General features: G+C 45.0%; 1 protein-coding gene across 1 annotated transcript in view; it reads left to right on the top strand.

Annotated features, from left to right (window-relative positions):
• Positions 1-258: 258 nt before the first annotated feature.
• Positions 259-14988, top strand: part of tmem63bb (transmembrane protein 63Bb) — a gene marked incomplete at its 5' end in the record, with an annotated part of 45414 nt that continues 30684 nt past the window's right edge. Inside the window, 3 exons of the mRNA XM_080855975.1 lie at positions 259-420; positions 5040-5119; positions 13428-13466. Coding sequence (XP_080712101.1) covers positions 259-420; positions 5040-5119; positions 13428-13466 — 281 coding nt within the window. The remainder of the gene's footprint in view (positions 421-5039; positions 5120-13427; positions 13467-14988) is intronic.

The following is a 14988-nucleotide window of genomic DNA, read 5'->3' as shown; positions in this document are numbered from 1 at the left end:
TTCATTTTCTCTTTCTCTCCCTCTCTGTCTCTCTCTCGCTCTCTCTCTCTCTGCAGGCATCCGTCCCTCAGCATGTGGCATTGAGCCTCTCCTGCATCTCCCCCACTAACTGCTTTGCCCCGTGGGGTAGACCAGTCCAAGCGGCACCCCGCCGCACCAGACCCTCCGTCAGAGGAGGAGGAGAGGTACGAAGAGGAAGAGGGGTGTTGGTTGTGAGGGCTGCGGGGAGCGCCGAGCGTGCGCCCTGGGGCCGTCGGGATGGGGATCCTGGACCCCCACAGCTGTGTGGGCCGGGCCAGTTGCCACAGTAACTCCTCCAAGGAGTACTGCTACTCGGCGCGCATCCGCAGCACTGTGCTGCAGGGGCTGCCCTTCGGAGGCGTGCCCACCGTCCTTGCCCTCGACTTCATGTGCTTCCTGGTGAGTGAGACTATATACAGTGTGTGTGTGTGTGTGTGTGTGTGTGTGTGTGTGAGGTGTGAGTGTGAGTGTGAGTGTGTGTGTGAGTGTGAGTGTGAGTGTGAGTGTGAGTGTGAGTGTGAGTGTGAGTGTGTGTGTGAGTGTGAGTGTGAGTGTGAGTGTGAGTGTGAGTGTGAGTGTGAGTGTGAGTGTGAGTGTGAGTGTGAGTGTGAGTGTGAGTGTGAGTGTGTCCTTGACTTGACTTGTGTGCTCCCTGGTGAGTAAGTGTGTTTGTCTGTAGCAACTTGTAGATTGAGGTGCTAACAGCGCCAAGATCATGGTGTTGATGCCCAGGGAGCACACATTCTGATGAAAATGAATATCTATGTTGTCCAAAAAGTTATTCAAAATGTAAAAATCTAAATCTAAAGTGTGTTTGTGTGTGTTTGGGATTTGGTTTGGATCATATTTATATTCTCTTTCTTGGTGCACTCCCATCTTGTTTTGTATCTCTGTTATCTCTCTGCACATCTGGCATTTTCTGTCTCCTTTTAGGCTGAGATACCAGTGTCTCTTTACCTGACTCATTCTTTCATTGTCTCTCTCTGTGTCTTTCTCTGTGTCTTTCTCTTTCTCTCTAACTCTCTTTCTCTCTCTCTCTCTCACTCTCTGCCTCTCTCTCTATTTTTCTCTCTTTCTCTGTCTCTCTCACTCTCTCTGCCTCTCTCTCTTTTTCTCTGTCTATCTCACTCTCTCTCTCTCTCTCTCTCTCACACTCTCTCTGTCTCTCTCTCTCTTTTTCTCTCTTTCTCTGTCTCTCTCACTCTCTCTGCCTCTCTCCTCTTTATTGTGAGGCAATGCCTCTTTCAGTTCTCTGTTGAGTGTTGCACAGAAAAGTGTAAGTGTTGGCTCTTTCTCCCTCCCCTTCACTCCGCTTTCACCCTGTTCTCTCTGTCTTTCTTCCTCTGTCTCTGACCTTTTCTCTCCCGCTCCCTCTCTCTCTCTCTCTCTCTCTCTCTCTCTCTCTCTCTCTCTCCCTCTCCCTCTCCCTCTCTCTCTCTCCCTCTCCCTCCCTCTCCCTCTCTCTCTGTTGCAATGGTTTTCAATTCAACAAAAGGTTTTTTTGAGCGAGAGCCCAGCAAGAGTGCCATCTGTCTCACTCCTCTACTTCTCCTTTTCCTCTCCACTCTTTCTGATCTATCCTTTCCTGTCCTTTCCCTCTAATTTTGATGTCCTGTCTTTTCTCCTTTCCTGTCCTTACTTTCTCTTCCCCTTCTCGCCTCTCTCCCCTTTTCGTTTTTCTCATATCTTCTTATCTCTTCTCTTTCCCTCCTTCCCTCTGTTTTTCTCTTCTCTTCCTCTCCTCCTCTTTTCTTCTCTTACGACCCCTTTTCTACTCCCCCCCCACTACTTCCTTCTCCCCTCCTGCAATGGGGGGGGGACACTCTGAAAGCATTAACATTACATTTTCCCTTGTGGGGGGGTCCCATTCATTATGGAGCACGCCTATCACCCCAACCACCCAGCAGCCCTTCAGAATCTAGCACGTACTCTACGCTACAGCACCAAGCCACGTCCTCCTAATCTCCCATCCCACCGCCAGTCGTCTCGTCCCCCTTTTAGCCGTCCTTTTTTTGTGCTGTCGCCTACTCGAGCTATTTTCGCTCCCGCTGTACAGAATTCTGTACATTTATGCATTTTTGAGAGCTTTTGTATTGTTCCCAGACGGCGGAGGATGATGGTGTCATAATGCCAGCTGGCCGGGCTGCAAACAGCACGCTGTTGTGTATGGCTAATTGAGGGAAAAATCCATACAGCATGGTGACCTTGGGGTCATTGCAGGGACAATAGATTGACCCAGATTAGAGGAGAGGCGTTTCGCCACGGCAGGTATTTACATGGGGATGATGAAGAGGAGGAGGAGGAGGAGTAGGGGGATGGTGGGGTGGTGGAAATGGCATTCCTTCAGTCAGATTTGAAGACGTACATAGAATAGAGGAGAGGCGTTTCGCCACGGCAGGTATTTACATGGGGATGATGAAGAGGCGGAGGAGGAGGAGGAGGAGTAGGGGGATGGTGGGGTGGTGGGGTGGTGGAAATGGCATTCCTTCAGTCAGATTTGAAGACGTACATAGAATAGAAATAGAGAAGCTTTTGTCATTGTCATTCTATTTGCATACAACGGAATTTGGGCGTACATTGAGGACACACACACACACACACACACACACACACACACACACACACGCACAAAACACACACACACACACAAAAACACACAAACATGAATAATTCACATGCATAAGCAGGGCCTTGATACAGAAGTGCCTGTGTATGTAGGAGGTGTTAGCGTTATCGCCGCAGGGCAGCTGAATCACCGCACAGCCCCCACTCCAGGGCTTCTCTGGCGCCCCACTGACCCAGAGCCGGCTGCAGTGGAGTGGAGGTGCGGCAGGTGGTTGGGTGTGCCAGTCCCATCCCATCTCGTGTGTGCCTGGATCAAGCTCACTCCCATCCTCCCCCCCCCCCCCCCCCCCCACACACACACACACACACACACACACAAAGTGTGTAACACACCAGCCAAGCACAGTTATGTCAGTTTGACCTGGAATTGCTGGTATGCTAGTTTAGCAACTAGGTCAAGGTCTCCCTCTGCCCCCCTCCCCAGATCCAGTGAACCAGACTCAGCAGCATTTCATGTGGACCTCTGATAGCGCTGTGATGACAACGTTAACTAAAAACAATAGTGATGATGTCGACAAGTGATGAAAAGTCTTTTTAAAACGTTTAAATAGTACTATGAAAGGTTCTGATTGCTTACTGCAATGGATGCTGAATGAGTGGTCAGTTGGTTGAAATGGAAGAACGCTGCTTTGTTGAGTTGGCCACTTGTCCTCTTCAGTTAAAGAAGCAATAAGGAGTTCTGTTCCAAAACTTGCAAGCTAACTACGTAAACCTTGCACACACTACAAGTAGCCCAGTTGATACTGATAGAACCTTGCCAACACACTAACTGGTGTCTTTTGGCAGTATAGCTGAAAATGTCATCCTGTGAAAGCTTTTCTTCCACTTTTGCAGGGTATTCGAGTCCGGTACACAGAACTACATAGTGCATATCCTGGGTGGCTTGTGGGAAAGACACAGGTGTTTATCTGTCCTTTACATGACCATATGATATCAAAATAAATTGCCTATAAAACTATACCTCAAAAAGTATCAAATTGTTGCAAAGTGTTACTTTAACACTCTCCTGCATGCTCAGCTAAGCTGGGAGAAAAATGGAGGTACAGAGATTACCTTCCTTCTGATGGAGTATGTCTGCAGTATGTCTCTCATAGTCTGTCCAAGCCTGTAATGGTTTGCTTTGGGTTGTTCAGTCAACCAAACACTGGTGGCCTGGCATGAAAGAGGTATGATTGCCTCTGCTGTATGACTCCTACAAGTTGGAATTGGGGCATATTAAATAATTTGTGAATGTATGTGATGTACGCACCATGTACAGCAGTGTGTAGCATTGTCAGGGATAATCACCCTTAACTGTCACTATATTACTTCAGAATAAAGACAGAATAACAGACATTTTCTCTAGGGCCCTTGAGGAGTGATGTGGCATGGATCGCTTCAAACCAAACACTGACTCTCCGTCTCTCATACGCTGTTCTCTCAAACGCTGTTCCACTCTGTTCCCCTTGGTTCCAGACACCAAGTCACTAACTCAGTATAAGCTAAACATTTCATGACATGTTTAAGTTAAACATTCCAACTGGGCCCCTTGCCAGACACTGCCATCTCCTCTTCACACACAGACACAAAGATGAGAAGTTCTTTAATAGCACAGAAACCATTCATGATAATACTTATATAAGAATACTTTCTTTTACAAGCATGTATGTAATGTATGTAAAATGTAAAAAATACATTTGACAGAGACAGAGTTGCCATATATTTACTTATGTTTAAAAGAATGTGGGCACACTGTTGGACATGTTGCCTGTATTGAAGAGTGAAAAAATGCTTTAGAACTTGAATGTGTGAGTACTGAGAAAAATAGCTACACTTTTCTGAAAAGGTGACTTTATATTCCAGACTCGAAGCCATAGAGGTGACAGTCTGAAAGGGGTTGTCATACACACTGCATTTAGCAGCTGTGAAGAAACCTGCTCTGAAAAGTCCTTTTTCCCCCTGCTACAAAGCATCTTTTATAGAAAATCACTGAGCACCAGGAAAAGCTGAGAAAATTAAATCGACAGAGTGGTTACACATTGAATGCAAAAGCTTCAATTTACATTTAAATACATTAATTTATGTTTAAATTATCTATAGAAGACACTTGTATCTTAAATTAAGTACAGCACAGACATATTTTCATTAGTATGTTTTAAGTTATTTTCTATGTAAAGAATGGAAAGATTTGTTGTATCTCTTCCATCTTTATGGGTCCTCTCCACCTCTCGTTCTCTCTGCTCCCTCTCTTCCTCTCCTCTCCTCTTCTCCTTCACACAGCCTGGCCCTCCTTCGGGAAACAAACCCATGTCTTCGGTGGTGTTAGCACCTCGCTCTACCGTTTTAGCCTCGGGAGCTATGGGGGGAAACAAAAAAAGTATGCTGCTGACACTCGTCCTTGACTCTTCCCTCAGGTGCTCCTGTTCGTGTTCTCCATCTTGCGGAAGGTGGCCTGGGACTACGGCCGGCTGGCGCTGGTGACCGATGCCGACAGGTAAGGACACCTCTGCTTATTTTAGACCTAACTGAGCACACCTGTTTTTTTTGTACAGGCTAGAGACAATTACACAAACCAGGTCTACAGTGTAGGACTGTAACAAGAGTAAGGGGTCCATGTTCCGGCAAGAATATCCGTCTTGGTATTTTGTGTTCATCAAATGTGTTTACTAAATGTGTTAATTAACAGAACCAGGAAGTGGAGTAGCTAATGGAAACCTGCCGAGCTACTGGACAGAGGACAAAGCCACAGTTTCCATGGTTACCATTTGAATAATTACTACCTCTCTTTTCACAGAGTGTAACTTTTACAGTGTCCCCTGAGGAGATGCAAGACACTAGTGTCCCAGCTGGCGTCTGCTAGTTTTTGGGGAGTGTTCATGCCACCTCCATCCCTCTCAGGCTGAGAGAGAGAGAGCAGAAACAGACGCAGCTGCCAGCACTGACGATCTCAATCTTGTCAGACGCCGTCATTGTCCTGCCATAAAACATTGACAACATCACCATTTTGTGCCTCATTGTGCATGAGTGATGTTTCTGTTTGGTTGTTTACATCGATGCTGTGCCTTTGCTTCTCATTGCAGATCAACATTAACTTTCTCTCATGTCCTCCACACATCACTAACTTTCTCTCATGTCCTCCACACATCACTAACTTTCTCTCATGTCCTCCACACAAAATGTGCAGGTTTCAGCAGCGGTCAAGAAATGCCTCTCCCAGTCCTTCTCCAACACTTCTGTCTTCTGTCCTTAATTGCAAGTGTATGCTTTATTACATGTAGTAATGGAGGGAAGAACAGGATTGTACCACGGGGTGATTAATGCTTCCCTACTTAAGATATTTTGCAGAATTGCATGGGTGCGCCTGAACACAAAGGTATCAAGGACAGCGGGTATAATTCAATTCAATTCAATTCAATTCAATTCAATTCAATTCAATTCAATTCAATTCAATTCAATTCAATTCAATTCAATTCAATTCAATTCAATTCAATTCAATTCAATTCAATTCAATTCAATTCAATTCAATTCAATTATACCCGCTGTCCTTGATACCTTTGTGTTCAGCTCAATTCGATTCAATTCAATTGTATTCACTAGGTGCGTTTCCATCCCATTACTTAATGCGCATTATCTTTATGCGAATATTTAATCCTGGTTGGAAACGCGTCCGTTTCGCATTAACTTCCCCAATGCGCATAGATATTCGATTCGCCAGAGGGAGGTGGATTAACTGGTTATTCGAATTTAGTTAATGCGCTTAACGTAGATGGAAACAGTTTATTCGAGCGATTCGCGTCTTTTGTGTATTTGTTTATGTTCGGAGTTGGACTGTAGACTACGTCCTGTTGCAGAGACAACCGTGCTGCTGTCTGCCCCGAATGTGATGTTCCTCTACTGCTTCTCAAACTGCCAGCTAATACACCACACCTCGTGCAGCATATGCACCTGCTGTTGTATAAACTATAGTATAGGCCTATCTATGTTTGCGGTGTGTTGTTTCCCCTGAACATCATCATCATTACCTAGTTTATTGTAGGCTAACTGATTAACTTGATTTACGTGCAAACTACGTGGACATGTTATCTCCCCACACGTAGCCTACTTTTTTGTTGTTGTTGTAAATTATAGTTTTTTTGTTTTGTGATCATTGATTTTATTCTATCTAACACCTGCGGACCTGGTGTGCGCGGTTGTTTCGGTTCGCAATCTCTTGCACCTCGCCCAGGTATGGTAACTTAATATATTTCTTTGTACTCGGATGGCAAAGCATACTGCATATAAACATCTTTGTACAGTGGTACGTTTCGCCCACAACACGGTATTCCGCGCATGTTGCAAGTTTGTAAAATGCGCTCGTCGGTGGGGACAGGCTTTCGGCAGCAAATACTTTCAGGCAACACAGCAGGGCCTATCCGTTGCACAATTCTTGAAATCCTGACCTGGTCAGCCTGAAGTTTTCGACCCACAGCTGGGCAGTGAAGTGGGCCTTCACCAAATTTAAAGAATCACTAGCTATGAATTCGCTGCTATGTGAGTTTGTAAAACATGTTAAAACCGTCTACGCCTTCTCCTTCTAGCAATTATATTCAAAACAACTCAAATGCTACAGCATTAAAAGTCCCGACGGCAGAGAGGAGGGCGTCCATTCAAGCATGCACAAAACTCTTCCTCCAAATTAGACTAAAGACTCGGGTGAATGGAAACGGTCGCTGATGCGCATTTGTTTTATGCGAATCGTCCGTGAATGCGAATCGTTAATGCGAACGAGCTGAATGGAAACGCACCTACTGATAGTGTTAAGGGTACAGTCCACAATTCTGGCGAAAGGTTACTGATATTTCAGCTCAACAGTATTTGGTTATCAAGTGTTTTCGATGAGAATCGCAGGCTGCTAGCCTGACGATGTCATACTCATAATTCTAGTCAGAATATGAGTCTGAGACCGGACCACTGGGCTGTGATTATGGGGCGTGTTTCAACGAACCAGGAAAGAAAATTCCTCTTCGCTGAATTGGATACCTAGAACCAATCAGAGCAACGTAGTATTATTACCATCTGATAGATTAAACTTTTACCTGATCCCGTAGGAAGGACGGCAAAAACATCTTTTCAATCGACAAATGCCTTGATCGCGTTTCTCTGTTCCTCTTTCAAAATTAATGCGCTGTCAATATCTGTTGAGATATGCCTGCTCACGTTACTTAATTAGCACTCAAGGCTAGAAGCTACCATTAGTTTCAATGTTTTTTTTGTCTACGCTGTTAGCATAACCTTTCAATAATGGTCTAGAGTGCATAAGTTAAGACCTACAATCCTAGGCAACATTGGTGTTGCGTATACACAACTAACCGAGTCAATGTAGACATAAAAAAAGTTGTGTAGATACCTTAAATGATATCAAATATGTCCCACTAAGCTCCCGAGACGGCGCCATCTTTGTTCGATGTATACCGGTATTCTATCTATGTCTGTCCATCAACGTATAAAGCCCGCCCTTACAATTTGAATGGTCAGATCCCTTTTCGGGGCCGTTTAAACCCTCCCAACTAGCTCGACTCCAGACTGAATCTCCCAGACCAAAAATTTTGTGGGCGGAGTTCAGGCTGGTATCCAGGCTAGCAGGCTGCATCTTCAATGGAAAAAATATGCAGAGGCATAGCCACTGCCTATCTCCAGGCCAGCAGAGCTCGAGTCATTCACCCAGTCGGGAACTTATTTATGCCGTACAATTTTCCACACAGGTGCTAAAATTCATGGCCCGTGTTTCAGGGAGTAATGAGGTCCTCATTAGTATCCTCACAGTTAGGCGCTGACCGCGGTGAGGGGAGCCCCACAGGAAGGCCAGTGCTGCCAGCTCAGATCTGAGTACTTTCAAAAGTCTGTTAGTCATCCTGTGATTCAAAGTCTTTCTTATTTCTCTCTGTCTCTCGCTGTCTCTCTATTTATCTCTATATCTCTCTCTCTGTCTCTCTCTCTCTCTTTATCTCTTTTATCTCTCTCCCTCTATCTATCTATCTATCTATCTATCTATCTATATCTATCTATCTCTATCTTTATCTCTCTCTATCTCTCTCTATCTCTATCTATCTCTGTCTCTCTCCCTCTCACTCCGTCTATCAGATCTCTGCAGTGATAGTAGGCCCACTGTGATGCTACAGAGGCACCTGCTGATTTGCTCTGTAATTGCCTTTCGTCTCTGTCCGTGTGGAACAAACCTCCTGTCGAATGGGCTGTTTAGAGAGCCCACTTCCCCCCCTCTTCCTCACACCTCTTGTCCTCACTGTCTCTGAGTCTGTCTCACCCTTGCTCTGAGTTTTCTGTCTCACCCTTGCTCTGAGTCTTCTGTCTCACCCCTTGCTCTGAGTCTTCTGCCTCACCCTTGTGTCTGCCTCACCCCTTGCTCTGAGTCTTCTGTCTCACCCCTCTCTGAGTCTTCTGTCTCACCCCTTGCTCTGAGTCTTCTGTCTCACCCCTTGCTCTGAGTCTTCTGTCTCACCCCTTGCTCTGCGTCTTCTGTCTCACCCCTTGCTCTGAGTCTTCTGTCTCACCCCTTGCTCTGCGTCTTCTGTCTCACCCTTGTGTCTGTCTCACCCTTGCTCTGCGTCTTCTGTCTCACCCTTGCTCTGAGTCTTCTGCCTCACCCTTGCTCTGAGTCTTCTGCCTCACCCCTTGCTCTGCGTCTTCTGTCTCACCCTTGCTCTGCGTCTTCTGTCTCACCCTTGTGTCTGTTTTACCATTGCTCTTCTTCTTCCGGGCCTTCGCTCTGCAAAATGAATGAGTGTCGGGGCTAAAAATTCTCTTAAAGAGTTTCTCAGGATGAAAAGAACCTTGATGTTCACCATGGGGGAGGGGTGAGAGAGAGAGAAAGAGAGAGAAAGAAGTTGGGGATTGTGAGATGTAGGTCAACTTAAAGAAGTGAGGGAGATATGGACAGATAGAGATGAAGTGATTACAAAAGAGAAGGAGATGATGAGTGATTGAGATGGAATGCATGAGAGGGAAAAAGGAGAGATGAAAGATCAGAAGGGGATTTATCTGGGTTGAGCTGAATAAAATAAAGTATGATTTTGAGAAAAAGAGAGAGAGTGTTTTTAAGTGACAGAGAGAAGTTATTATAAATCTTTATTGTGAAATATTAATCTAAGCTATATTCTGTTTTGTGAATTATTAACATATATTTTTTTATATAATTGATGCTGTTCGCCTAAAAATGTATCAACTTATTTATTTTTTATCTGAATGGTGACTGCTCCACTCACTAAAACTTTGTGTCTTTGGCAATAGGATAGATTGCTATTTCTACTTGTATTTGAGTTCAGTTTGAGAGAAAGAATGAGAGAGGGAGAGAGATGAAAAGCAAAATAGAGAGAAATAGGGAGCAAGGGGGTAAGACAGATGGAGAATTGGTGTAGCCCATCAAGGGGTATTTTCTAACCCAGTTTCCTGTCTGCAGAGCTGGCCCTCTAGCCTGCTGTTTGAGCTAATGACAGCCATCAGTACCCTGCATCCTAGCTACAGGACATGCACGCACACACACACACACACACACACACACACACACACACACACACACACACACACACACACACACACACACACACACACACACACACACACACACACACACACACACACACACACACACACACACACACACAAACACGGTGAGGTGGTTAGTCAGCCCCAGTGCCTACCACGCCCTGACTCATCGACTCGCTGGCCAGCAATGTAGACAGAGAAAGGAGAACAAAAAGTCAGAAAGAAGGAATATGCCCACAGGCTCCCCACTTTGTCCTTATTTCCCTCTCTCACTCTCTCTCTCTCTATCTCTCTCTTTCTCCACCTTTCTCTCTTTCACTCTCTCCATCTTTCTTGCACTCTTTCTTTCCCTCTCTCCATCTTGCTTGCTCTCTTTCTTTCTTCCTCTCCCATATTTGCATACTTCTCTGTCAAGAAGGATTTAGAAATCTATGCATCTGTTTTGAAGTCCCTCCATCCCGCTCGTTTAAGCCTTCACTTGCATAAATGAAATGGCAAACTCCTGCCTGAATTGCTTCTGCTTCTGCTTGCTGGTTTGGTGCCTACTTTATATGTGCATTTGGCTGCCTCCCATAGGAGAACATTTAAAGGTCAAATTTTCCTCAAAGTACTCTTACTGGACTTTAGGGACCTTTTAAGCATTCCAAACCGTTTGCTTTCTCAAAAGAACCCATTTTTAAATTGTGTTACGAGCAGGCTGTGTTCCACTGATCAAAGTCGCCATCATGGACACCAGCTTGCTCATAAAGCCCAAATCTGCTTCTGTGTAGATCTATGGAAGTCGAAGCCGAGATGGAGAAGTATGGCCTTGCATGAAAACCCACATGCATTATACCTAGATGGTAGATGACACTGAAATGAGGGTTGCTGTGCCTTAGCCTTAATATTGTGACTTAGTCAACCACCAACATTTTCGTCTCGTCTCGTCTCGTCTCGTCTCGTCTCGTCTCGTCTCGTCAACGGAAGTTAAGATAGATTTAGTCTTGGTTTTTATGTTCAAAGATCCGTTTTCGTCACGTCTTAGTCATGGGAAAAAAGGTTGTTACGAATATTTTTCGTCATAGTTTTCGTCAACGAAATTAACACTGCTGTGCCCTTAACCACACAGCCTGGGGGCCTTTTAGACATCCTTTTCAAACTGCTCCTGGGGGCCCTTGAGGAAGAACCGTCTAGGATGGGATAAAAGCAGAGAATAAATCCACTGCAACCTCGGTATGCGTGTGTGTGTGTGTGTGTGTGTGTGTGACACTTTTAGAAATGTGACAGACCAGCAAATAACTCTGTGTGCTGACATACCTCAAGGCGATTTCTTATTTTTATAATTTTACAATACAACCATGTCCTTACGTATTTCCTAGATGTCAGTGGTCAGTGTTTACAAACAGTAAATATACACCGTAACTGGAACTAAACTGACCACACCATTAGCTAGACAGTGGAACGACATGCAGCACAGCAGAACCCAGGATCAGTCAGGGATGATGCTGAAATCAGACCTTTTCTTCACAGATTTTCTGTAAATCATTGCAGGACATATAGAACTAGTATAGCACTTTATGCCCCCCCACACACACCACCACCACCACCCCTGATCAAATGTATTTATTAGACTGTAAGCACATTTTCACCTGACCCGTCTGTCGGGCCAGTAAGATGTATTGGTTGCTGGAGGGTACATACTTCCTGCCAAAGTCTGCCACAGTGGCTCAGCTGCAGTGATTTTCCACGCTCATGATTATTGAATGGCTGGCAGTCTGCTTGGTTCAGAACTCTACAGTCTCTGAGTGAGTTATAGATGTTTGGCCTTGTCTGGAAAAAGAGAGTGCTTTGGGTTAGAACCAGGCTCTTCTCTCTCTCCATCTTTCTCTCTCTTTCTCACACACACACACAGACACTTTTTTACTCCAGTAAGTCTGTACTCCAGTTGTCTACCCTCTATCTTGTATCTCTTCCCTCGTCATGATACATTTGTCCCGTAAACTGCGTCTGGATCAGGTGTCTCGCCTCTTTCCCTTAATGGGCCATCCGGAGGCATATGGTGGACACTGATCCTGTGCCTGAGCCACACACACACACACACACAACCACACACACACACACACACACACACACACACACACACACACACACACACACACACACACACACTGCTCCTGCGCCTGAGCCATTGGATTTGGTTTGGCTGGATGAATCTGAGCTCTGCTTAGTCATGTGTAGCACTATAACAGAAGTGCGCGCACGCACACACACACACACACACACACACACACACACACACACACACACACACACACACACACACACACACACAGAGGGAGAGAGTGGTACACAATAAATGTCTGCTTCTAACCTCACATTCAATGTTGAGGGGAATGACTGGTACAACACACACACACACACACACACACACACACACACACACACACACACACACACACACACACACACACACATACATACTGAGCCTCCATATAATGAGCAGTGAACAGACGTTAAGTGGTTCTTCTAACACCCCTAACCTTGCTGTCATTTCTGAAGGGACTGACAGGAAAAATGCCCCAGAGAGAGAGAGAGTCCTTAAGTGCTGCCTCTAACTGGTGTCAAATGGACTAACAAGCAAACTTACCAAAATAATAGCTGACTGGTATATACACACAAGCAAGGGCACACTCATGCGCACGTGCATGTGCATGTGCACGTGCACGTGCACACGCACACGCACACGCACATGCACATGCACATGCATTCAACACGCATACACATACGCACACGCATTCAACACATGCACACATGCATACACCAGCATAGAAAATGGCTCACACTCATAAGCCAACCAGTTACTTTCTCACAGCAGCTTTTTTTCCTCAGTAATGTGTTTCTTTCTTCCTCTATTCATCCTCCTCTTCTCTCTTTTCATTAAAAGCAGATTATTTTTCACAGGAGAGGAGGTGAGCAATGGGAATTTCAGGCTTAGCGGTAATCCCTCCATCGCACCCGTCTATTTCCTGTCATGTCTTTTTTTGTTTGTTTCCTTTTCACGAAGCGCTTTCACATCATGTCTCAAATAATTTTACTTTCCACAGCTGATGATGATGGTGATCCTGATAAGCTGTGAACTTTACATTGTTTGTTTACAAATGCATTTGTTCATTTGCTTTTGTATTTGTGTATTGTGTACTTATTTATGTTTTCACAATTTAGTTAAAAATCCAGTTTGTCAGACTTACATGTATTTCTACCTCCCCATCTCTCCCTTTCCCAAGACAGAAGAAGAGATTCAGTGACCTGGAGGAGCGAGAGTAGTATGTGTTTTATTGTATTCTTTTATTTCTTCTCATTTGTTTGTTTTCTCATCTGTTGTTCCTTTGTTTGTCCCTTGGTTTGCTGTGTCTGTCCTTTGCTTCTCTCCTGGGCGGTGTGTCTCTTCCCTCAGCTTTGTCACCGGTGAACTAACATAACCGCACTCTCTCTCTTCCTGCACCTAGTGTGTTTCAGTGTGTGTCCATGCGTGTGTGTGTGTGTGATGGAGATAGAGGGGATGGATATACGTGTGTGAGTTAGAGAGAGAGTTTCATTGTGTGATGACCAAGCAGAGGTCTGTTTTTGTGCCTGAAGGACACAGACAGATGAGACTGTGTGTGTGTTTGTGTTTGTGTGTGTTTGTGTGTGTGTGTGTGTGTGTGTGTGTCAGGGATAGAGAGGATGGGTATATGTGTGTGAGTTAAAAATGTAGAGGAAAAAGTTGACTTGAAAAAGTAGTGTGTATGTAAGAAAGCAAGAAGGTGAGTGAGAAAGATAATATGTTTGCAAGTGTGTGACTGTGACACTTAGGTGGTGCTCGGAGCTCCTGCACATGCTTAACATCCTTGACCTTTGACCTACTCACCTCTGACCCCTTTGACGCCAGCCAGTTAGGGTGTCAGCTCTACATGGCTCTGTGCTGATTCAGGCTTCTGCTCTTCTCATTTACACCAGGCTTCTCTTGCATAACCTTATGGCATGTGCGTACGTATCTGGCCTCACCTCCCTCTTGTGTCTTTCTTTGTTTCTTGTGTGCGTGTGCGTGTGCTTGTGCGTGCGCGTGTTGAATAACAGTAGGAAGAGGGAGACAGATAACTATGAACCTGTGCAAAGGTAAAATAAGATATAGTTGGTGTGTCTTTTCGCTTGTGACTTTTTAGCCATGTGCTTCCTGTTGTTTGTGTTAGCCATTGTGCTAGCCTAGCATATTTGCCGTCATCAGTGGTTGGAAGAAATCGTCCCGAATGGCATTCATGGAAATCCCTTAGAGTTCTCACATTAGTTTGGTGGTTACAGTTCCTGAAACCCCCTTCCCAAATTGAATTGATTTCACCCAGTGGTCATTATGGGTAATGTAGTCTAGATGTTTGTTTGTGTGTGCGTGTGCGTGTGCGTGTGTGTGTTGAATAACAGTAGGAGGAGGGAAACAGATAACCAGGAACCGTCGGAAAGGTAAAATAAGATATAGTTGGTGTGTCTTTTTGCTTGTGACTTTTTAGCCTTGTGCTTCCTGTGGTTTGTGTTAGCCATTGTGCTAGCCTAGCATTTTTTTTTTGCCGTCAGCTGTGGTTGGAAGAAATCCTCCCGAATGGCATTCATGGAAATCCCTTACAGTTCTCACATTAGTTTGGTGGTTGTAGTTCCTGAAACCCCCTTCCCAGATTGAATTGATTTCACCCAGGGGTCTGTGGGTAATGTAGTCTAGCTAGGTCAGTGTGACTGTGTCCCCTGTGGAATCGGGGATCTAGCCAGAGGCTCTGTCCACCACAGCACTCTGCTTGTGCTGGCCATTGAGAATGCTTA

Source organism: Sprattus sprattus, assembly GCF_963457725.1.
Source record: "Sprattus sprattus genome assembly, chromosome: 1".
Lineage (NCBI taxonomy): Eukaryota > Metazoa > Chordata > Actinopteri > Clupeiformes > Clupeidae > Sprattus > Sprattus sprattus.
The sequence above is the reverse complement of the archived record's forward strand: the minus strand, read 5'-3'. Positions and strand labels throughout refer to the sequence as shown.